This window comes from Chrysemys picta, chromosome 4 (genome assembly GCF_011386835.1).
Source record: "Chrysemys picta bellii isolate R12L10 chromosome 4, ASM1138683v2, whole genome shotgun sequence".
Classification (NCBI taxonomy): domain Eukaryota; kingdom Metazoa; phylum Chordata; order Testudines; family Emydidae; genus Chrysemys; species Chrysemys picta.
The window spans coordinates 27,427,892-27,453,441 of record NC_088794.1 but is presented as its reverse complement, the minus strand read 5'-3'; the positions used below and the strand labels follow the sequence as shown (position 1 = coordinate 27,453,441).

The 25,550-nt window shown below is 48.0% G+C and overlaps 1 protein-coding gene and 1 long non-coding RNA gene across 4 annotated transcripts in view; one reads left to right on the top strand and one right to left on the bottom strand.

The window, feature by feature from the left end:
- Window positions 1-13,298: 13,298 nt before the first annotated feature.
- LOC122172311 (uncharacterized) lies at window positions 13,299-18,204 on the bottom strand. Its single transcript, XR_006172505.2, has 3 exons — window positions 18,038-18,204; window positions 16,067-16,195; window positions 13,299-14,707 (listed from the first exon to the last, which is right to left on the bottom strand). It is a non-coding gene; the product is annotated as an uncharacterized LOC122172311 (long non-coding RNA).
- Window positions 14,631-25,550, top strand: part of LOC101937159 (acyl-CoA (8-3)-desaturase-like) — a 36,540-nt gene continuing 25,620 nt past the window's right edge. The window contains exon 1 of one of the 3 annotated variants that reach the window (XM_065591839.1): window positions 14,631-14,743. In XM_065591839.1, coding sequence (XP_065447911.1) covers window positions 14,741-14,743 — 3 coding nt within the window. In that variant the 5' untranslated portion in view covers window positions 14,631-14,740. Of the gene's footprint in view, window positions 14,744-18,903; window positions 19,269-25,550 lie in introns of those variants that run through there. The other 2 variants (XM_005289236.5, XM_042841697.2) reach the window with 2 other exon arrangements.

Sequence of the window (25,550 nt, the reverse complement as noted above, 5' to 3'; positions counted from 1 at the left end):
ATGTAAAAATGTGACCGTTCACTTCTCAGCTTATGGCTGCCTCTGCTGCTTAGCCAAAGGCCTTAGCCTAAGAACAGAGCCTCAGACTGTCACAGTACAAAAAGGCCCTTACACAGACAGACAGTGATTTTAATTCTTTCTTTTATACTTCTATAACTAGCTAAGTGATAAGAATACACGTAAATTCTTAAAGGTTAGGAAATAGATATTCAGGCCTGGAGGCATGGGGGCTGCCCGGCAAACCGTGAAGCCGGTAGCGTTCGGGCAGCTCGGCTCTTACAGAGCTGAGGAGTCAGGGAGCAGCAGCAGTCGCTGGAGCCTGCTCTAAGGTAAGCCAGGGATGCCGGCAAAGCTGGGAGTATTTTTCCTGGACATGTTCGGCTTTTTGGAAATTCCCCCTGGACGAGGGTTTGATTACCAAAAAGCCAGACATGTCCGGGAAAAACCAGACGTATGGTAACCCTATTCATGCAAGAAGGACCAGGGAAGTGAAAGGGTGAAGGAATAAGCCCCCTAACGCCAAGGACCTCTTGATGCCAGCTGGCAGAAGGTACAGGAGTGTATAAGAGGGATCCCCTGGATCTGGTGTTGACATTCTTTGGTGAACTAATGTGTGGCTTCTACTGAAAGCCTGTGTCACAGTGGTCTAGTGTAAGCAGAGTCGTTCTAAGGTGTAGCTAGTAAGCTGTGGTGTATTGTTCCTTTGGGAATAGAGGATTTGGTAATTCTGTGAGTGCCCAGTGGATAAGGGGTTGGACACTTCAAGAGGACTCCTGGGATTGGAGAGTATCTATGCTAACCTGCATGAGGGATAGTGGAGCCCACATGGACTGAGAGGGGAGTACTGTGGCAGGGACTGTTGCGATGCTGATCTCTGGCAGGCACAGACAAGGCTCCCTCACACTAAGGGCAGATGGTAGTGAGGTGTCTCCCAATATCCCCAGGAAGGGTCACAGTGGCGTAGATGGCAGTATCTACACCAGTTTGCTGTTCAGCTAAAGATCACACTTCAGGCACTTATATACCAGATAATATAGTGTGACAGACCCAGACCAGTGGGATAGAGGAGTCTGGTAGAGGGCAAATATACTGGTCACTGGATGAGTAGTTTTCTGTTTCCTGAGTAACCAGAGCAGGGGCTGCACTAGAGTAATCAGGAACCTGCTAGAACCAGTTAAGGCAGGCAGGCTAATTAGGACACCTGCAGCCAATTAAGAAGAAGCTTCTAGAATCAATTAAGGCAGGCTAATCAGGGCACCTGGGTTTTAAAAAGCAGCTCACTTCAGTTTGTGGTGTGAGTGTGAGGAGCTGGGAGCAAGAGGTGTAAGGAGCTGAGAGTGTGTGCTGCTGGAAGACTGAGGAGCACAAGCATTATCAGACACCAGGAGGGGTCCTGTGGTGAGAATAAGGAAGGTGTTTGGAGGAGGCCATGGGGAAGTAGCCCAGGGAGTTGTAGCTGTCATGCAGCTGTTACAGGAGGCACTATAGACAGCTGGAATCCACAGGGCCCTGGACTGGAACCCGGAGTAGAGGGCCGGCCCGGGTTTCCCCCAAACCTCCCAATTGACCTGGACTGTGAGTTCTTCCAGAGGGGAAGGTCTCTGGGCTGTTCCCCAACCCACATGGTGAATCTCTGAGGCAAGAAAATCCACCAATAAGCGCAGGACCTACCAAGGTAGAGGAGGAACTTTGTCACAATAGTTACTGAGAGATTCACAAGTGAGAAGGTTGGAAACAAGTAAAGAAAAAGGTTATGGTCTCTTATTTTCTGTTTGTTATTTTGGATAAAAGAAATAAAACAGAGCAGCGCCCAATGAGTAAGCAAGAATCTTACTCCAAACTAAATAGGCAGCAGCTGGAGCCAGGGGTGAAAGGGAGCCGGCACGGGCCAGTACTCCGTACCAGTAAGAACCCGCACCGGCCCATACCCAGCCCACATTAAAGTGCTGCCATGGCAGTGCTTTAATGTCCCTGCCCCTTTTGCCTCCCTTATCGGCAGCCCCACCGGTGGGGTCTGTACTGGCAGGGCTGCCGATGGGGGGATGGATGGGCAGCGATGTTAAAGCGCTTTAAGGACGGTCTTTTGCTGCAGTGGCGCTTTAAGGATCCTCAAACATTGCTGTCCCTTCCCCCTGCTGGCGGCCCTTTTGATAGGGTCCATACCGGCAGGGCCGCTGACGGGGAGCAAAAGGGGCAGGGACATTAAAGCACTTTAAGGACGGTCTTTTGCCGCGGCAGTGCTTTAATGTTCCTGCGTGACTCCTTTTTCTCCCCCCCCTCCCGGCCACAGCAAAGGGCCCTGCAGCGCTTTAATGTCCCTGCCCCATTGCCCCCTCCTCTCCCGCAGCCTGTGATTGGGGGAGGGGGGCAAAGGGAGAAGTTGTCCTGGGGCTGGCGATTTAAAAGAGCCCTGGGCTCCGGACACTGCTCCGCTAGTGCAGCAGCAGCGTCCAGAGCCCCCGGGCCCTTTAAATCAACACAGGAGCCCCGGGCGGTGCGGGCCAGGTGGCCTGAAAGGGCTGGTTGGGGAATGCTGACCCCCACCCCCAGCCCTGCCCCTTCCACCCGAGGATCTGCCCCTTCCAGGGGCCAGAGCTCACCCCCCCCCCCCCCCCCGGCCCATACCGGTAAGTGGCCTGACTTACTTTCACCCCTGTCTGGAGCATGCATGCAGCTTGGGAAATAGATGCTGAAGCGAAAATCATTGACAAATTGAGATTTTTTTTGCTCATGGAGCAAGTTGTTACACTTGGGGGGAAACAGTGAGGTGGCGAAATTTGCAGATGATACAAAACTACTCAAGATAGTTAAGTCCCACGCAGACTGCTAAGAGCTACAAAAGGATCTCACAAAACTGGGTGACTGGGCAACAAAATGGCAGATGAAATTTTAATGTTAATAAATACAAAGTAATGCACACTAGAAAACATAATTCTAACTATACATATACAATGATGGGGTCTAAATTAGCTGTTACCATTCAAGAAAGAGATCTTGGAGTCATTGTGGATAGTTCTCTGAAATCATCCACTCAACGTGCAGCGGCCGTCAAAAAAGCAAACAGAATGTTGGGAATCATCAAGAAAGGAATAGATAATAAGACAGAAAATATCATATTGCCTCTATATACGCCCACACCTTGACTACTGCGTGCAGATGTGGTCGCCCCATCTCAAAAAAGATATATTGGAATTGGAAAAGGTTCAGAAAAGGGCAACAAAAATAATTAGGGGTATAGAACGGCTTCCGTATGAGGAGAAATTAATAAGACTGGGACTTTTCAGCTTGGAAAAGAGGCGACTAAGGGGGGATATGATAGAGGTCTATAAAATCATGAGTGGTGTAGAGAAAGTAAATAAGGAAGTGTTATTTACTCCTCATAATACAAGAACAAGGGGCCACCAAATGAAGATAATAGGTAGCAGGTTTAAAACAAACACAAAAAAGTATTTTTTCACGCAACGCACCATCAACCTCTGGAACTCCTTGCCAGAGGGTGTTGTGAAGGCCAATGCTGTAACGGGGTTCAAAAGGGAGCTAGATAGCCATTGATGAACCTATCTTCCATGAATCTATTAGCCAGGATGGGTAGGAATGGTGTCCCTAGCCTCTGTTTGCCAGAAGCTGGGATTGGGTGACAGGGCATGGATCACTTGATGATAACCTGTCTGTTCATTCTCTTTGGGGCACCTGCCATTAACCACTGTCAGAGGACAGGATACTGGGCTTGATGGACCTTTGGTCTGACCCAGTATGGCCGTTCTTATGTTCTTATAAGTTCTTATGTTCATTTTAACAGCCTCCCTTGTTCCCATTCCCTTTAGCTGGAGAGATCTTTAGCCCCTTTGTTTGACAGTCTCTTAGATGGTAATAATAACTATACTTTTGGGGGAAAAGATAAAAAGTTTGTTGAGATGGGTTGAAGCTGTTGTAAATGGTCTTTCTTGTTGTTAAAGTTTGATCCTCTTTCCTAGAAGACAAAATAAGTCAAACCCATACAAGAAGGGACGGAAAAGACCAGCAAAGATAGAAAACACAGCTGCTCTCTCTGGTGTTGCCTTTTAGTTGCAACCTTGCAGCTGGTGAAACACAGGAAGGAATGCACAAGGTCTTATCCAACACTCTGAGAGCTGGCAAACTTGTGCTAGCATTGGGGTACTTAGGGCATTGATGTTAGCTGTCTCTTTCTGATCACAGGCTTACAATGGTATGGCAAAATACAGTTTTTGGCTGGGTAAACCAGACTCCTATTAGACAGAAGGAAAAAGAGATATAGGAAAGAGATTAAATAAGTTGGGAAAGGAAAACGACACATGGAGGGGAAGACAAAGTCTCACCACCAGGTAGTGGTTGAGATTTAGCTAGAGTTGATGGAGGTGACAATTACAGCGAGGTCCCGCTCTGTGGCCTGATCTGGCCAGGATAGCTCTCAGGCACAGGATGACAAAGGCCCAACGGGTTTTATGCTAGATCCTGCGGTTCCAGAAGATGGTGAGGGTGGTGGGGGGGTGACTGCCATGATGGTAAAGCTCACTACAGCAGTTGTTGGCAGATAGCAGCTTCTTCCACTGCTTTTCCCTCGAAAGTATTTTCTTTGAGAACCCCAAAAGGGAGTGTTGGTTGGAATAGCCTGTCCTCTCATTATTTTGTTCACCAATTAGGCCTAATTTCTGACAGATCAGTTTTGATCCATTGATTTTTCTCTCCCACACTTTTCATGTTTACCATCTTAATACAATATTATATCAGTAGGCCTTTTGTTTGTACCAATTGTCTGTTTCTATTTTGCATCTTTTCCCATAAACATTTATTGTTATAGGGTATTGTGATATTTTATGAACTTTTACTTCTTCACATCGATTCCAATCAGGTGTGCACATGCCACATACACGGTCGTGGGAAAGATTTCCCTTAGCAGTGCCTGTTGGGTCAGCTGTGGAGCCCCCGGAGTGGTGCCTTCATGGTGCTCAATATATGACCCTGTCGACCTGACCCCGCCGACCTGACCCCCCCTTCAGTTCCTTCTTACCGTCCATGACAGCTGTTGGAACGGTGCTCACTTGCTCAGCAAGTGCTCCCTTAGCATTCTTCTGTTAGTCACTACAGTTTATAGTTAGTGTTATAGTTAATTTAGTATAGAAAGTTAGTTTAGATAATAGGTTGGGAGTGGGGTGTCTCCCCAATCCTTAACCCTCCTCAGGCTCCAGGGCATGCTATGAGCCCAAGGCTTTAAGGCCTGCAGTGCTTGTAATAAACCTATGCCCATCAGTGACCCCCCACGACTCTTGTCTAAAGTGTCTGGGGGAAGCGCACCAAATGGAAAGGTGCAAAATATACAGGGCTTTTCAGCCAAGAACCAAAAAGGAGTGTGATTTCTGACTAAAACAACTGTTAATGGAATCTGCTTTCTGCCCACAGCCGGCTGCGGACCGCCAGGACCTGGTACTGAGCACATCCATATGGAGTGCTCCAGCATCCGTACATGAAATGGAGCTTAGGAAGGACTCTACCTCAAGAGACCCTCGGCATTGGCGCTCCCCGGCACTGCACCCAGGGATAGCAGCCTGGCACCACTCGACTTTGCCGGTGCCACACAAGAGACACTAGAAGGCCGAAAGAGGGCACTTGCCAGCCCCAATATCTATAGGACCGTCAGGGGATGCATGGGTGCACACCAGAAAGGACCCGGCACCAAGTCAGCATGAGTCAGTGCAGTTGACTTCGGTGCCCCACAAGGGACCGTTGAGTCCGTCACATAGTGACTCTCCAACAGGGCCATGCCAGGTGGAGGTATTAGAGCCACCCTCCACCCTAGACTCTTTTGAAACTGCCAGAGACCTCATCAAGATGATGGCTGCACAGCCCCCGGCTCTCAGGGACGAGCACGTGGCCTGTCAGGGTAATCCACTGGCAGGCCACAAGACAGTTTATTTACACTGACCGTCTGCAGGCAGGACCACCCGCAGCTCCCAGTGGCCACGGTTCGCAATTCCCGGCCAATGGGAGCTGCGGGAAGTGACATGGGCTGCAGGTTGCCCACCACTGGTCTAGAGGCAAGCCCGCTATGATGCAATACTCACAGTCCCTGGCTCGGCACCATACCCAGCACCGCTCTCTGTTGCCTTCGGTGTGGCATCACTCCCTAATACCAAGCCCCATGAGAGCACCTCCGGCACTGGCGACGCGATGCTCCCCTCCCCAGCACCGAGGCCAGACTGGAACCAATCCCCAGCACAAGCAGAGGACTTGCACTGACCCAAGGAGAGATCAGAGGACTGGCACCGACCTGTGGTACCAGGCCTTCATCCTCGATTGCTGGCACTGGATACTGGTTACCCGTCCCCATTGCCAGATCCCAGGCACCGGTCCCCAGCGACATCGTCGCAGGACTGGTCCCCCACCTCATTGTGGCACTGGTCATCAGTGCATGGGCCCTCAGCACCGCCATAGTCCTCATGTGCGGGATCCACTTCCTTGGAGTCTGCTGCCAATTCTTACTACTGGAGGCGCAGTCGACATAGGACCGAGTGGCGACGAAGGAGGACACTGGCAGCCGTAGTGGCAGCCCCCAGTGCAGTGGCCCTTTTGGACCCCCTGGGCTTACCATCAGGCCCAGGTTACCTTTTCAAGAGATCGTTAACATCAGAACACCAGCCACCCCACTCTCCTAGGAACAGGTCTATGCCTCAGGGATCTGAGGCCACTCTGTCCCAACCGCCTCCTTCAGGCTCCGGTCGCGGCAGAGGTGACCCCAGCCAGAGTCAGGCTACAGCATCCTAGGCTGTAACCGCCACAGGGGTGTGCACTGACCAAGAGGAGGTCAGAGAGCCAGAGGGGCAGGAGGGCCCAGTACCCCCTCTGGCACCTTGTCCTCTTCCCCTGATGAAGCTGTGGCAGGGGCATCAGCTTCGGGCCTCTTCTGATTGACCATAGGGCACATCAGGACCTCCTTAAGGAGATTGCCCGCAACATGAGGTTGCAAGCAGAGGAGGTGGTCGAGGCGGAGGACCCCAGGGTGGATATTCACTCCCAAAGGTCCATCACGGGTAGCTCTGCCTTTGATCAAAACTGCTCAAAACAATATAAAGACCCTATGGCAGACCCCAGGTTCAGTTCTGCTGACCACCAGGGGTGTGGAGTGCAAATACTTTGTCCTTTCCTAGGGCTATGAATACTTATTCTCACACCCGCAGCAATGCTCTATGGCCGTGTCAGCGGTTAACGAGAGAGCGTCAGGGACAGCAAGGACCAGCCCCCAAATCTAAGGAGGCAAAAAGGTTGGACCTATTTAGTAGAAAGGTCTATGCCACTGGGGGCCTCCAACTGAGTATAGCTAACCAGCAAGCTATTCTCACTAGGTATAACTTCAATTCATAGTCCACCATGTTGAAGTTCAAAGAGCTGATCCCTGCAAATTCTAGGGCTGAATTCGCTGCCTTCATAGAGGAAGGGAAGGCGGTAGCACGGACCTCTCCGCAAGCATCCCTAAACTCAGTGGATTCGGCCAGCCGTACCCTCTCATCAGGCATAGCCATGGGGAGAACTGTAGGAATGCATAGCTCCCGAATCGCCAGCCCACGGGCGCGGCAAACTGCTCCCCTGGCAACGAGGCAGGAGTGACCTTCAATCCAGCGTTTGTGTTTGGGAAACTTATTTGGCTGATTTGATTGTTTCCTCACAGCTGGCATTCACGCGCTCAAGAGATGGGTTCGTTATCTTATGTGCATGTATACTGCCTGGCTTTTCTATGCGCAGGAATGTAACCACTAAAAAGTGTTGTAAACAAAGTAAGGAGAGAAATAAAAACCCCAGGAAAGTTTTCCTGGGAGGCTTTTTGCTTGAGGCTTTTAAAGCTCTCTGGCTACCACAAACCTGGTGTTCTATTTCCTTTCCTGTGTCGTCACCACAGCGAACATCATGGCTTCAAGCATCTGGGCTACCCCAGGAAGTGCAGAAAACCCTTCAGGACCTTCCCTTTGAGAGCATGGGGCTCTTCTCAGAGCAGACAGACTCCAAGCTGCACAGATTGAAAGACTCCAGGGCAACCAAAAAATCACTGGGAATTCATACGCCAGCAACCCAATGCAAGCCCCAACCACAACAACAACGTTCATATTCTCCTTGGCCAAGGCAGGATTTTTATAGATGAAGGGGCAGGAACGGCAGGCAGAAACCTTCCAACCCCCCTTCGGGGCAATGTCATGGCCAGTCTAAGCCTTCATCAGGCTCTAAACAGGCCTTTTTGAAGATGCGCCTGAGGACAGTGCACCCACCACACCACCGGATCCTTACCCATGTTTTCTGAATCGTCTATCCCACTTCTACCATGCTTGGTCCAAAATAACAGCAGACTGCTGGGTTCTTCTCATGGTAAAAGTGGGATATTCTCTCCAATTCTGCTCCTTCCCTCCCTCCCAACTCCCTCGCCCGTCCCTATTCAGGGACGCTTCTCATGAGAAACTCCTTATCCAGGAGGTGCAATCACTCCTCGCCATAGGGGCAGTGGAGGAGGTTCCTCAAGAGCTAAGGGGCAAGGGTTTCTTATTATTGCCTAATCCCCAAGGCAAAGGGAGGGTCCATTTTAGACCTGTGAGGACTCCACAAATTCATGGTAAAGTTGAAGTTATGCATGGTCTCCCTGAGCATGATTATCCCTTCCTTGGATCTGGGAGACTGGTACGCCACCCTCGACATGAAAGATGAGTACTTTCACATAGTCATTTGACCTGGGCACAGACGTTTTCTCCGATTTGCACTCAACCACAACACTATCAGTTCACAGTCCTCCCATTTGGTTGGTCGACAGCCCCCTGAGTATTCACCAAGTGCATATCGGTCACAGCAGCCTTCTTCCAGAGGAGGCAGATGCAGGTATACCCACACCTAGATGACTGGCTGCTCAGGGGCCGTACCAGGGAGCAGGTAGAGTCTCATGTACGATTGGTCAGATCCACTTTCCAGAGATTGGGACTCCTCCTCAATGTGAACAAGTCAACCTTATCACTGACCCGATGAATTCTATTCTTTGGAGTGGTGCCGGACTCGGTACAGGGAAGGGATTTCCTGCCAGAGACCCATTTCCAGGCCATGACAGACGTTCTTCAAAGCCTCAGGCGGTACCTGACCACTACCACAAGAGGATGCCTGAGTCTCCTGGGACACATGGCAGCCTGCGCATACATAGTCAGGCATGCCAGAATGAGGCTCAGACCCCTTCAAGCATGGCTCGCCCAGATATACTGACTGGGGCACGACAGGCTGGACTCGGTAGTTACGGTGCCAGGACACATACTCGAGTCCCTACAGTGGTGGCTCAACCCTCAGATGGTATGCGAAGGTGTCCTCTTCAACAGCCCACTGCCTTCCTTGTCCCTAGTAATGGATGCGTCAGATCTGGGTTGGGGGGCACACCTGGGAGATCTCCGAACACAGGGCCTGTGGTTGCGGGATGAGCTCTCTCTTCATATCAATATCAGGGAGCTCAGAGCAATGTGATTGGCATGCCAATCTTTCCAGTCCCAGCTACAAGGCCAAAGCATGGCAGTGATGACTGGCAACACCACTGCTATGTTCTACAACAAACAGTAGAGCCCGTTCCTCCCCCCTATGTCGAGAAGCCCTCCAACTATGGGAGTTCTGCATAGCATGCTCCATTCACCTGAAGGCATCCTGTCTCCCTGGAGTGCAGAACGAGCTAGCAGATGACCTCAGTAAATCATTCTGCAACCACAAATGGTCCGTCCACTCAGATGTTTTTCATCCCATCTTCCAAAGGTGGGGATTTCCCCAGGTTGACCTATTTGCCACCCAGAACAACAAGAAGTGCCTAATGTTCTGCTCCTCCCAGAAACACAGCCCAGGTTCAATGACGGAAGTGTTTCTGCTACCTTGGGGAGACTGCCTCATGTATACCTTCCCACTGGTCCCACTCGTACACAAGGTGCTGCTCAAGATCCGCAGGGACAAAGCGGAGGTGATTCTGCTGGCCCCAGCGTGGCCTGTCAACATTGGTACACCACACTTCTGGAGCTGTCAGTGGACACCCTGATTGTGATACCACTTTGCCCCGATCTGATCACTGAGGACCACGGACGCCTCCACCACCCAGATCTCCTGTTCCTTCACCTCACGGCCTGGAAACTTCGTGGTTAAACTCCATGGAGCAACTTGATCATCGGTGCATACGTTATCTCTCACTATGTTATCACCCAACACGCCAAAGATGATGCAGCATTCAGCAGGGCGGTACTCCAATCAGCAATTCCTTAACTCCTACCCCATCTCCTGGGTAGAGCTCGGGAGTCACCTGATTGCAGTCGACGTGAACAATCACTCAAAGAAAAAAAAATGGTTACTCACCTTCTCGTAACTGTTGTTCTTCAAGATGTGTTGTTCACGTCCATTCCAATACCCACCCTCCTTCCCCGCTGTCAGTGTAGCTGGCAAGAAGAAACTGAAGCGGGGGTCAGGTCAGCAGGGTCATATATTGAGAGCCATGGAGGTGCCACTCCAGGGGGCTCCACAGCTGACCCGACAGGAGCTGCTAAGGGAAAACTTTCCGGCCATCTTGCATGCAGCGCGCACACACCTGATTGGAATGGACATGAACAACACATTTCAAAGAACAACAGTTACGAGAAAGTGAGTAACCGTTCTTTCTTACAGTTAAGCTTACAGGTAAGGTAAATTTGTAGGCCCAATTATTACAACAGCCCCCAGGACCACTCATCATTAATGGTGTGAACATTGCTCCAGTTATCCTGGGGACCTGTCTTATCTTCTGTTCCCTGGACAATGAAACAATTTACAGGCTGCTTGGACAAAAGATAGGAATTGTTTAACTATCACCTCCGTAGTCATAGAATGACAGTGCAGTGTTCATTTGGCTGTCTGAAAGCAAGAGGGTGATGTTTTAGCGCTTGGTTAGAAGCTGAAGAACAAAATTTTCCTGGGATTATAGCTGCATGTTGTACTTTGCACAATATTCATGAGTAAGGGAGAGAGCCTTAACAATGGGTAGGAGCCTGAGGTGCAGAGACTTACTCAGGGGTCATCCACTGTTCGGGGTGTCTGGCCCCTTGCAGTCAGAGTAAAACAAATTTAAAAAGTCAATATGCTTCTGCAGCCCGCCAAAAAAAGAGTCCTACAGCTTCAGGAAGCCAAAGGTAAAAGTATCAGCTCTTCTCCTTTCTGAGAAGGCCTGGACAGTCAAGGCTCTCCAGCCATTTTCCCAGGCAGCAATCCCTTTTTCCAGGAACCAGGGAGCTCAGAGTTACAGTCCTGCTTCTTCAGAGAGCCCCCCTGCCCTGAGCAGGCTCCCTTTTAAGTATCCACCCATCTCCAGTCTTACAAGTGCATTGGGTTGAGGTAGATTATGCCCAGAAGTGCTCTAATGCCTTCCTGACTGGGGTGGAGTGGGGATCTGCCTTACCACATGGTGAAACAAGGAGTCACGGAAATTATTTTGTTTGACTACCAACTCCATAATTCCATTACTTTCTAGTAAAAATATCAGAATGCAGAGCTCAAAACATCTCAGAAGGCATGCAGCAGAGCTGCGGAACAATATACCATGGGAAACCTGACCAGAATGCTGAGCACGCATTGTGAAACACAGTTGTGCTGCATGGCCACATAGATATAATGCAACATTAACTTGGTCACAAGATAACGATGTGGCGCGTATGAGCTGATTGTGCAATGGTTGTTGCAGATACTTAATACAGAAAAACAAAATGTGTGCCAAGTTAAGTGTAGACACGCCCAGAGTCTGAACACTCTGTTCTGGCAACTCCATGGATGTATTTGTATGTGGGCAAGTTTTCCATTGTAGACAGTTACATATGCAGTCATTTTGTATAAACAAATGTGGATTGCCTCAGCTTGTGTTCTCTTCTGGTTCCCAGTCAGGGTATTTGCGATCTATTTTTTTTAACCTCTTGGGATGGGTTGTGTTTATGGCTCTTAGACTGTATATCATAGTGACCTGTGAGTGAGAGTGTAACAGAAACATGTTATTTTGATATAGTGGGTGATCACTGGCACACTATACTGTCAGTTTCTCAATGACTGGTCTGTGCAGCCTCCTTGCTAGTGCTTGAGAGTTCCCTGACACAGAATATTAATATTTAAAATGTAAAGGTTTTTTGTATTGCATTTTACATGACTGTATTCATTCAATTATTTCTGAACATTAAAAAATAAACTGACTGGGCTGACCGGTTGCCACGGTGCTGATATGCAAAGTACATTAGTTGAAAGGAAGTAGTTAACAAAGTGGCAAGCAAAATTTAAGTTCTAGTAAAGTGTTTACTTAGCTAAATCAGACAATGTCATTGTCAAAGCAGTTAGTTCTGAAAAATAGATTCAGAGGTAACAAAAGTTCAGAAAAACCGAATAGAGATGTGAGTGTCTCTGAACATGATAAGGAAGAAGGATAAGAAAAGAAAATGTTCGGCCTTCAATCAAAAATACAATTAGTCTGACATTAAGTATGGGTTTGTTGCAAGTAGGGCTGTTGATTAATTGCAGTTAACTCACACAATTAACTCAAAAAATTAATTGTAATTAATTGCAGTTTTAATTGCACCGTTAAACAATAGAATACCAATTGAAATGTATTAAATATTTTGGATGTTTTTCTACATTTTCATATATTGATTTCAATTACAACACTGAATACAAAGTATATATTTTTGATTATAAATATTTGCACTGTAAAAATGATAAACAAAAGAAATAGTATTTTCAATTCACCTCGTACAAGTACTGTAGTGCAATCTTTGTCATGAAAGTGCAACTTACAAATGTAGATTATTTTGGTTACATAACTGCACCCAAAACCATGTACAACTTTAGAGCCTAGAAGAGTCCACTCAGTCCTACTTCTTGTTCAGCCAATTGCTAAGACAAACACATTTGTTTACATTTACAGGAGATAATGCTGCCCTCTTCTTATTTACAATGTCATCAGAGAGTGAGAACAGGCATTTGCATGGTACTTTTGTAGCCGGCATTGGGACCCTAACCCTCCTAGAGCACTGCAAATTTATAAGAATCCTTCTCACTGTGCCTATATCATCCTGAACTGCAGAATGTTTATTCTACAGCTTCAGAAGACTTAAAAATTATCTCCAGTTATCAGTGGGACAGATGCAACTGAATAATGTAGCTGTCCTTAACGTGCATCAAGACCATACCAGGGAACTAGATGTAAATAAGATTGCTGACTGTTTCATCCAGAAAGCTACAGTGAGACATAATGTCTTTAACTAGGACGTTAGCAAAGACAGCTTGTAGGTGACTGCAATGATTTTAATATACTGTAATTCACGATAATGTAATTATGTAGTTCATAACAATTTAATCATTAAAATAGTAAAGATACCAATGATACACACACATTCAAAACTAGAATATAAAAGGTGTATAAATATGCTGAAAAAAGCCTTCCCCCCACCCCAACTGGCAGAGCGCCTCTTTCTCCCTCCACCCCAACACACACGCCTCTTCAAAAGCACCCACCAGCAAAAACAAAAGGCAGCGCCTATGCCTATGAATGCGCATTTCATGAAGATCTCTGCTGTAAAGAATTGCCACAAAACACAACAGGCACAGAAATCTTCTGGGTCCTAAATGAGTATGTGACAGGACATGGACTTTGGTGGGACCACTATGTTGGAATTTGCACTGACAGACTGGCTGCAGTGACAAGCAGACATTCTGGTGTAGTGGCAAGAGTGATGGAAGTTGCACCAACTGCTCAAGCAACGCCGCTTTATTCATCGAGAGGTCTTGGCAGCTAAGAAATTGTCTCCAGAGCTTAATGATGTCCTCAATATAGTTGTTAAAACTGTGAATTTTGGGAAAGCAAATGGACTAAATTGTCGCATATTTGCTACAATGTGTTAAGAATAAATTCTGACCCCATTTCTTATATGCTGAAGTGCAGTGGTTATCACATGGCAAAGTATTAAACCGAGTAAATGAACTGCGACGTGAACTTGAAGCTTTTCTGTCTCAAAAGAAGTCTCCTCTGGCAGCATACTTTCAGGATTTACAATGCTCGCCAAACTTGCATATTTGGCAGATATATTTGATCACTTCAATCAGTTCAATCTCTCTATGTTGAGTGTCTTTGTACTGGATGACAAGACCATGGCCTTTTTAAAAAAAACTCTCCAAGTCTGAAAAAAGAGAGTCGGGCGTGATTGTTATGACATGTTCCCATCTTTTGCATTTCCAGATATTGATGACAGTAAAGATGTGGATCTGCCTCACCTATGCGAAATAATTGCATCCCATCTAAAATCAACTCTTCAAAAGTTCAAGGACTATTTCCCATCAGACTCTGATCTATGAAAAGGAAAACAATGGGTTCATGATCCATTCTCCTCTCTAGAAACTGAGACCTCTTTGTCACTATCATTGGAGGACAAGTTGCTGGAAGTGTCAAGTCATGAGGGTAGGAAGTTACACTTTCATTAAGTGACTCTATCTGTTTTCTGGATCAAAATCAGAAGTGAATACTCACAAGTCAGTGAACCAGATGTCAAAACTTTGCTCATGTTCCATTCCACATATCTCTGCGAAATTGGACTTTCAGTGATGACTGCAACGAAAACAAAATACTGCAACCGGCTGAGCACGCGAAAGATGCTCCAAGTGTCCTTGTCAAACATTCATCCCCGGATTGAAAGATTTGTGTCTACAAGACAGGCACAAACATCTCATTATCAGAATGGTGAGTGAATCCATCTGATTGTTTATTTTTTTTAAAACTAAATCAATTGAATTATCTCTAATGTACAAAATGAGGTATACGGTTGTAGACAAAATGATTGGTAACCTGATTTTTAAACATTGTTTCAAATGGAGGGTAACATTTTTCATATCACATGACTGGTTGAACTGGACTTTATTTTAACAAATAAACAGAATTGGAGTAGTGGCCCTGTGTTGGTAAGCAAGTAAGAAGTGTCTTACATGCAGACAGTACAAAAAGGAAACTCTTGGCAATACTGAAAAAACAGCAAGAAATACCAGTTTGGTTTTTGTTTTTGGTTGTTTGATGATTTTTTTCCTGCTCTCTCAAACAATCCATCCAGCAAACCCTGGAATTAGAATCCCTGGAATCACTACTCTATGTGAAAAGAAGAACAGGAGGACTTGTGGCACCTTAGAGACTAACAAATTTATTAGAGCATAAGCTTTCGTGGACTACAGCCCACTTCTTCGGATGCATATAGAATGGAACATATATTGAGGAGATATATATACACACATACAGAGAGCATAAACAGGTGGGAGTTGTCTTACCACCAACTCCCACCTGTTTATGCTCTCTGTATGTGTGTATATATATCTCCTCAATATATGTTCCATTCTATATGCATCCGAAGAAGTGGGCTGTAGTCCACGAAAGCTTATGCTCTAATAAATTTGTTAGTCTCTAAGGTGCCACAAGTCCTCCTGTTCTTCTTTTTATGGATACAGACTAACACGGCTGCTACTCTGAAACCTTACTCTATGTGATGGATTCTCCCACTACTCTGTGATTGTTCCTTTGTCTGACTGCTCACAACCACCAACTCTATAGATGTCTATGTCCTATAACAGTGGTTTTCAACCTTTTTCATTTGCGGACCCCTAAAATTTTTCAGAGGGAGGTGTGGACAACTTTGGAAATTCTGCCTCTGGTCCATGAACCCCTACCATAAAAGTCTTAGACTGAAAACTGACTGAACAGAATTAAACTAGAAATATTGCATATGCTTGGCATGGCATTTGATGCAGTGTGAGAGAGGGTGCTAAACTGTGGGCTTCTATGGTAACAACATTTCTGGGTTTTGACCTGAAGGTGGGAGTATTCACATATTTTTGATTGGTCAGAAAAACTGAATGCCTTTTCTGGGATCTGAAACTCTAGTTTCATAGTCACCTTTCACTGACCCCTTCAACATAGTTTGTGAACCCCCAGGGGTCCATGGACCACAGGTTGAAAGCATTTGTCATGCATTTTGTTTGCTGAGCTCCTTTCTCATTGCTGACATTTAATCAATACTACCTTCATTAGTGTCCTCCTTGTTACATTCTCCACCCATTCTTGTATTTGCCCCTTCTTCCATGCTTAAGTTTAGAGCACCCTTCCTCTTCTTGTGTGCCAGCCAAGTGTCCTGTTCTCATTCAGATGCTCCTTTAAAACATGTATTTTTTTCAGTGTGGCTCTTCAGTATTCACTCGCCAATTGCAATTTCAAAATGTCTGTTTAATATTTCAAAACACCCATCGCTGCCTGCATCTTGGGACTAGGACATACATACTACATTATTGTATATTAGACTATATTTCTATACTGGGGCAGGCAAACTTTTTGGCCTGAGGGCCACATCGGGTTTCCAAAATTGTATGGAGGGCCGGTTAGCGGAGGCTGTGCCTCCCTAAACAGCCAGGCGTGGCCTGGCCCTGACCCCTATCCGACCCCTCCTGCGTCTCGCCTCCTGCCAGCCCCCCCAGGACTCCTGCCCCATCCAACCCCCCCCCTCTGTTCCCTGTCCCTTGACCACCACCCCATCCAACCCCCCCCTTCTTCCTGACTGCCCCCCTGGGGACTCCTGCCCCATTCAACCCTCCTGTTCCCCGCCCTCTGATCGCCTCAACCCCTATCCACATTCACACCCCCGCCCCCTGACCACCACCCCAAACTCCCCTGCCCTCTATTCAACCCCCCCCCCCGCCCCCTTACCGCACTGCCTGGAGCACCGGTGGCTGGCGACGCTACAGCTGTGCTGCCCAGAGCACCAGGACAGGCACCTGCACCACCCAGCAGGAGCCAGCCACGCCACTGCGCAGCCCATAGCACTAGGTCAGGCCCCGGCTGTGCAGCTGCGCTGCCCCAGGAGCTCGCAGCCCCGCCGCCCAGAGCATTGTGCTGGTGGCGCAGTGAGCTGAGGCTGCAGGGGATGGGGAACAGCAGGGGAGGGGCCAGGGGCTAGCCTCCAGGGGCAGGAGCTGAGGGGCTGGGCGTGGCCTGCGGGCCGCAGTTTGCCCACCTCTGGTCTATACGATATGGTACACCATGCTCCATGCACTCTACTGGTCATCGTTCACTTCAGGTACAATTCAAGGTGGAAATAACAATCTTTAAAACTCATCATGGTCTGGGTCAAAGTAATGTAAAGTGTAGTTCTACTCTGAAAAGGGTCTGTAAAGATGGCATCATGCGGTTTCATGGTTATTGTCTTTCAATGACCTTTGCATCAAATGTAACATGAATTACACTACATTTTTAATTGCCAGCCCTGAAAACTCAGTCTAGGCTGTGACAGCCATGTTGGGGCTCTTTCTATTTTGTGCATCATCCAGGGGCGGCTCTATGTATTTTGCCACTCTAAGCACAGCAGTTTCGGTGGCACGCCTGCGGGAGGTCCACTGGTAACGCGGATTCGGCGGCATGCCTGTGGGAGGTCCACCGGTCCACAGGGCAGGTGAAAGGAAGTTTAGTGCCCTAGGCGAAACTTCCACCTTGCACCCCCTCCCCAGCCCTGCGGCAGCTCCTCGCACCCCCCCCCCCCATGGCAGCTCCACTCCCCTCCCCTCCGCCCTGAGGTGCCCCTCCCCCCCCACGGGGAGCCGTGCAGCAGCTCCCCACCCCAGCTCACCTCTGCTCCACCTCCTCCCCGAGCACGCCGCCCAGAGATGAGCTGCGGTGGGGAGCTGCCACATGGGTGGGGGGGGTGCCTCAGGGAGGGGGGAGCTGCCGCAGGGCTCCCCACCCCAGCTCACCTCTGCTACGCCCCCTCCCCAAGCACGCCGCCCCCGCTGGCAATGACAATAATTGCATGGAGTGGCCGCTGCACTGGGAGAGGGAGTCTGAGACGCACGTGTCAGCGCGCCGCCGGCAGCCCAGCCACGCTGTAAAAAAAAAATTGGGGGTACAGCTTTTTGGCGCCCCCAAATCTTGGCACCCTAGGCAACCGCCTAGTTTGCCTTAATGGAAGCACCGGCCCTGCCGGTCCAGCGCCTTTGGTGTACCTACCGTCAAATTGCCGCCGAAGCTGCGGGACTGGCGGACCTCCCGCAGGCATGCCGCCGAAGGCAGCCTGACTGCTGCCCTCACGGTGACTGGCAAGGCGCCCCCCGCAGCTTGCCGTCCCAGGCACGTGCTTGCTGCGCTGGTGCCTGGAGCCGCCCCTGGCATCATCACTAGAAGTAAAAGTTCTGCAGGCTAGTCAAATCATTCGATGACCTCTGCAGCCTACTTGTTATTAGCTAATGCTCTCAGTGACTGATGCATAAACCCCATTATCTTTAGTGGTTTATATTAACATATCTGAGTAGAAATAGAGATAAGGCTGGGGAGATAATACTGTATCTTCTATTGGACAAACTCCTGTGAAAGAGACAAGCTTTGGAGCTGAAGAAGAGCTCTGTGTCACTGGAACGCTTGCCTCTTTCCCCAACAGAAGTTGATCTAGTAAATGATTCCCTCGCCCACCTTGTCTCTCCTTCATTATGTATTGTCCTAGCTAGTGAAGCTCAGAGGGGAGTCTATCAGGTGCCACAGCTGGTGGCTGCAGGATAGTCTCACTTGACAGCCTAAGCCTGTCCCTCCACAAGCAGCTTCAGGCTAGGGATTCCAGCTCTTCTCCCCTGCTCCCACAGACTCCGGAAAAAAGGCGAATGGGAGTGATTTTAACAACGTGGGCCCCCTTTAAGAAATAAAGTAGTAAATTGCCCAGCTGGGATTTGATTGACTGCTGGGATAGCCAGTGAGTTGGTTTAGGACTGAAGAGAGCGGGGCAGCCAATGGGCCCTTGAGGGACGGGATGAGATGTAGTTTAGGGAAGTAAAGTTGTGGGTGGGCTTTCATGAGCCAATTGGTTCCCCAGGGCACGTGTAGGCGGATAGATTAGGGGAAGGGCGCGGCAGAGGCGGGTCGGGTAGCTCACAGTACGCAGTTTGGTTATGATCGAGCGGACGCGGCTCAGTAGCTGGCTGGCTTAGCGGGTCTCAGCGCTGAGACAGCGGGCGGGGGAATGGCTCCTCTGCGGGGTCCTAAGGCGGGAATGGAGGAGCCGGAGCCGGGTGCGGGCTCCTCCCCGCGGCGCTTCACCTGGGAGGAGATCGGGCTCCGCACGGGCCGGGGGCACCCGCAGCAGGAGCGGTGGCTGGTGATCGACAGGAAGGTCTATGACATCAGCCAGTTCTACCGGCGGCACCCGGGGGGCGCCCGAGTCATCAGCAGCTACGCGGGGCAGGACGCCACGGTGAGGGGCAGAGGCGTCCGGGTTATCAGCGTGGGCAGGCCAGGGAACAGAACTGGGACCCAAGCGGGCAGGGGATGGGGTAGTTGGGTTATCCGTCATTGTGCGGGGCAGGATGCCACGCTGGTGGCAGCAGAGGGGAGGGCCACGTAATTGGCCTCTGTACGGTCAGGACAGCTGCGTTGGAGAGCTATAGACATGATTGATTTATCAAGACTACAGAAAGTCTCAGTTGTAGGCTGAGGAGAAATGTATTTGTCATATGAGAGAGATTTGTGCGTGCAATCGCACTAAACTGCACAGCGTCTATCTAATCCTTTGTTACTGATATCACTAGGCCGGTGACTTCAAGTGACTTCTAGCCAACGGAACTCCCCGATTCAACAGGCGTTGGAGTGTGGTTCCTACAGACAGATGTGTCACTTGAGGTGGTTTATGCTGGGAGTTGAGTGGCAGGGGAAACTGCCTCCTCTAATGCCCATAGATAGAAACAAATGTTCTTTTCACTCCGATCCCTCTCTCCTCAGTGACACTGATTCTTGTGGGAGAAATAATAACTGACTGGTAAAACACTGCTGTTTTAGGGAACTGGGAGTCACAGGTTGCTAAAGAGAGAGAGTGTGTTTGTATTTTTATTAAATGCTTGCAAAAACCCAATTGTGAGGATTAGCAGACCAGACTGTCTGAGAATAGCAGATAAATCAAAACACAAATTTCTAATTACCTACCATGCTCATAAATGTCCCAATCTCTGGTCTGGGGAAAGCATTAAAACTTATTCCTGATCATGACAACAGTGTTTAATCTTTGGGGAAAGAGTCAAGTTTGGCAAAAATGGAATATTAAAAAAATGAACAATTTAAGGTTTAGTTTAGTATTTCTGCAGCTCTGAGAAAAATCATTCTGTTAGGACTCTGGACATACGATTGATTTAGGCCCTACAGGGCACAGTCAGAGGACTGCAGCTGTTTCCACTGTGTTACAGAAGGAAGACCCCGTATGGGAGGACTATCAAATGAGACTGTTACTAGGAAGGAAACTTAGGAAGTAACCTGAAAGTAAATTTGTGGACCACAAGAGTTAGAGAAAGAGATGAGTTTCCTGTTTCTGTGGGTGGAAAAGAATCTGTTAACTCTTGGCACATTATGTAGATGTGAAAAGATATCACTGAGCAGACAGACAAAGCCAAAACCCAATATTCCATAGGCTGTGCTTCCTGCTCTCCGTCCCTAATGCCCAGCTGTAGCTGTCCCTTTATAAGCCTCTTTAAATTCATGTCAGACATTCAATTATCTGACATCTTATTATCAGTGTATGTTGGCAGACCACAAACATACCCTTGTAACCCCCTGTTTCAGGGGCCTCCAGTCTTATGCCACCCTCTGTGATTTGGGCAGCTGGCTAGCACCCACCCTGAAACAATCTGAGAGGCATTTTTTACTAGCAAAAGGTATTTTTCTAAATTGTTTCTGACTCATCCACCTTCTTCACCTAGGAGTTTTTATGAGGGTTGGCCTGTGACTGAAAATGCAGCTGCATCTTACAACCTACAGTCCCACTGAAATCATTGGGCTACATTATGGCTGGGTCGCATTTAAATTCTTCTTTGTATTACTGCTCAGTTTTCTTTATATAAAAGTTAATTTCTTGTTCACCTTTGGAGTGGCTATCATTTCTTTTATTTGCTTTCTCCTTCTGGCTCTTTAATACTGAGAACTCCTCTCTCACCCTTTCCTTAAATGGTTAATCATTCATTTTTGTTGCTAAGTGATACAGTACCATACCAGATGCTGGGGGACTTGTGAAATAAAATATGGTGTTTAGAAAGGTGCTAAAGATGTCTACAATTTCACTGGTTCTCCTGCCTCTTAATTGTGTTTTGGGAAACAAAATCAACAGGTAAAAATGGTGTTCTTCCTGCTTCCCTTTCCAACCTTCCTAAAAAATAATAATAATAAAAAATCACTGCACTTGCACATTGAGCTCCCTCATATAAGTCACATCTGGTGTTTAGGATATGTTAGCCAATCCATAGGGCTGGGATATCATTTTTGGTAGGTAAATTTCAGAATGTAAACCTCCAATTTTGAAGCATTTTAAAACACGGTTTGTACCTGCCTACCCTGAAAGCTGATCTATACACCTTGATCTTATCAGCTGTGCACTACTCCGAGCTGGTTTCACACCAAAAAGCTGATGGGTGGGAATCGCACATAGGTGCTGGAACGAGAGGTGCTGGGGGTGTGGCAGCACCCCTTGGCTTGAAATGGTTTCCATTATATATAGGGTTTACAGTTTGGTGAAATGGCTCTCAGCACTCCACTATTAAAAATGGCTCCAGCATCCCTGGAGTTGCGTTGAGGGCAGCATGAGAAATATAAGACGGAAGAGGAGCACTATTGATTCTAAGAAATGTTCCTTAGAAAAGGTGATGAAATACAAGTCAGGATATACTGGTAAATATCAGCCTTACTTCAGAACTGGATGTCACCTCTTCAGCACCAATCCTGCGTTTGTTTTTTGCCTGTGAGAATAGAAGCAGGAAATAAAAGGGACTGGGGCTCACTGAAGAAGGGTGAGGGGATGGAAGGGATCATGTGTGTTTCCTTTTCATATAAGGCCTTGAAGCTCTCACCATGCACACTCTCAGGCCTGGTCCCCACTTAGTCCGGACTTCGGACTAAGGTACGCAAATTCAGCTACGTTAATAACGTAGCTGAATTCGAAGTACCTTAGTCCGAACTTACCGCGGTCCAGATGCGGCCGGAAGTCTCACCCCGTCGACGCCGCGTACTCCTCTCGGCGAGCTGGAGTACCGGCGCCGACTGTGAGCACTTCCGGGATCGATTTATCGCGTCTTAACCAGACGCGATAAATCGATCCCAGAACATCGATGGCGTGCCGCCGGACCAGCCGGTAAGTGAAGACTAGGCCTTAGATAGGGGAAGTGGAATCAAGAGGTAACCAGCAGTCAGCTAATCAGCTTGTGAGGAAGTTGAGTGGCTCTGTGATATGCTGACTGCCTTATTGTCAGAGGGTGGGTTTTCTCCAAGGGATGTAGTGGAGCTAGGCATTCATGAAGGGGCTGTTTTTTTCTCATTGTGATCAGACTGTGTACTCAAGGTGGTGCCGTTTTTTTTATATACAAAAGGAGACTGATCTGAATGTACTTGCTTAATAGCACAATTACTTTCTCTACAGTCACACAAGTATTGCTGGCCAGAGGTAATAAGGAAATCGTAAATAAAATTATTTCACAAAAAAGTGCATGGTCCTTTTAAAGAATGTGGCTCATGATTCTTCTTTGTTAGTACGATCATTTCCAAAATGTGCGTTAGAGACTTTGCCTCCATTAGAGGTTACTGCCACTCTACAGCCACCAGGTGAATGAAAGGAGATATCTCAGTGGCTAGGGCAGTAGACTGGACTTGGGAACACTAGTTTAAGTACCTGCTGTATCAGACTATCTGTGAGACGTGGGGCAAGTCACTTAATCTCTCTGTGCTGAAGTTTCCCGTCTGTTAAATGGGGATAATAGCACTTCCTTAACTTATTGGGGTGTTGTACAGATCCATATAATAAAAGATGGAGGCACTCTGATACTATGGTCATGGCTATAGAAGCACCTGGAAAGATGCAATGACTAGTCTAAACTATAATGTCATCGTTCCTGCTTTGTGTATGTATCCAGGCCCTCCAGCAGGTACACACAAATGGAGAAACTAGTAGCCTTAGGCGTATCAAACCTACTCAGTTACATAAGATGTCTTACTACTTCGTGCCATGATGCCAAACAGCTGTCAGTTCCAGTAACAGAACTGCTGATGTTCTGGAGGCTCTTTCTGCTCTATGGCCCTATCTTCACTTCTCTCTTCCTTCCCTGATCAGGCCATTACCCAAAGCTAGTCATCACCTGCTTTCACTTTCCATCCCTGCTTTATTGTTGTGTTCCTTGTAACCAGATGAGGTGGGGGTGGCATTAAAGTGTATCCTACTATAGCTGTTTGTAACATGTCTATCACCATAGTACTTATACACCAAAACAATTATTAAGAAATACAGTTTGCCTATATATCTTGCTTTATAAACATAGGGTTAGATTGTTACCTGCCCTGCATACTTCTAAAAGGGAGTAAGAAATTCCCATACATCCATGAGTGAGCTACCTGAACATTTGGCTCATTTATAAAGGAGTAAGTGGGGCTACTCACCTGCTTACTACCATCCCAAGCAAGTGAATGGGCCAGAGTAGCTGAGCCAGCAGAAGGAGGAAGTATACTGTTGGTATAGGTCTCATGAGCCTGGAGGAAAGAATTGTGGCTCAGGGTCACAATGCATCCCAACACAACAGCTGGGGTGGTGCAGCTTGGTCAGGGCAATGCCTAAAGTAAAAATCTAGCCCTGAGATAATGATAATTATACTTGAGGTTAACATGTTACCTTTCATCTGATGATCTCGCAGCATTTTACAAGTGTGGGTAAGGATTATTATCCATATTTTTAGGCAAAGAAGCGGAGTACAGACAACTTAAGTGACATGTGCAAGGATACATAGCAAGTCTGTGACAAACACAGGAACTAGAGTCTGGGTTCTCCTGACTCCCAGGCCTGTATTGTACTGACTAAATATGTTGCCTAAATTAAGACATGTCCCAGGCCTGCAATACTGTTGCCAATTCTAATGATTTTATCATGAGTCTTGTGATATTTGGCACCAAGGGCTCTGAAGGAAATAAGTAGAAATGAGATAAGAGGGAAGGTCCTCTCATTGATCAGTAACTGGTTGAAAGATAAGAAACAAAGGATAGGAATAAATGGTCAGTTTTCACAATGGAGAGAGGTGGACAGAACCCAAGGATCTGTGCTGTTTAACATATTCATTAATGATCAGGAAAAGGAGGTGAACAGTGAAGTTGTATTATTTGAAAACTTTACAGGATAGATAAATCCAAAGCTGATTGCAAGAGGGCTCTTACAAAAGAGTGGCAGAGGGCTCTTACAAAATTGGCTGATGGGGCAACAAAACGGTAGATGAAATTCAATGTTCAAAGTAATACATGTTGGAAAAAATAATCCCCAATATACATATATAGAGGATCCCCCACCCTGTCCAAACACCAGCAGCAATGGTCACTTGCACATTCAACTTCTTGGCCCTGGGCTGGCATTAACCCTGAGTAATGGCTTGGGCAGGGATGAGTGGGCCAAATTGGCACTGTCATCTGCTATACAGGGGCTTGGAAGGAATGTGGTGGCAGGTCCAGGCCAGTGCAGACACCAGACCCCTTCTCCAGGTCTCTGTTACTGTCAGCTCCGCTGTTTGGTGCGTGCAGACAACAGGGCTACATTTGATCAGGGATCTTTCTGTTGCTCTGTTCTGATCTCTATGGCTGGCTGGGTCTGGGGCCCTGCACAGTCCCTTCTGCGGATAGACATGGGGCACTGCAGGGCTGTCTGGTCTCCAGGCTGCGGTCACAGCTGCTTGTAAGTGACCTACAAAGTGCTGCCCCTGCTGTCAGCTCTGCAGTGCAATGGTGGAGGCTCCAGTCCTCTGGGGGAAGGTATGGCCACCTGACTGCCACCGGAAGTATGCAGCAGCATCAAGTCTGCCTCAAGACCAGCACCATACTTGGGCCCAGTAGGAAAACACTGGGCTGTTAACAGAACCACTTTACAACACAGAGGGACGTGGGGCAGTCCTCTGAACTCAGGCTCTGTCCCACAAACATCGGGACAAGTACCAACACCGGGCATTGGTCAGTCCGTGTAACCCGGGTAAACCAGGGATCTCCCTCCCTCCAGCTGCTCAAACAGGCACCAGAATCCTCTGGGTGATGCTCCAGTAGCAGGGATGGGGCAGAATATTGGGGCCAGCAGGTTCTATAGCACTTGGGTTGGGCAGCTGGAGGAGCTAGGAGCTACCTGGAGAGATCAGAACAAGCAGAGGGATGGGGGAGTGGGCTGCTGGGGAGCAGGGTCATGAACTGAGAGGGAGAGAATGAGAGACACCACCTGTCCCAGGTGGAAAGGGACAAGTAGGACATTATGGGGTGCAATCCAGACCAATGAGGGGCTGTGTCACCACTTGCCTTGCAACCTGGGGTGCCTCCAAACCTAAGCTCTTCACAGTCAGCCTGCAGGTCACACCCTGAGTCTCTGTGTATAGTCACAGCCCTGGTCCAGCAGCTCTGACCCCAGCAGCCTGCCAACAAATACCAGCCACACTCTGGCTCCCACCAGCTTTGGTTACTACCTGCAGGATGACCCCAACAGGCTTCCATTCCC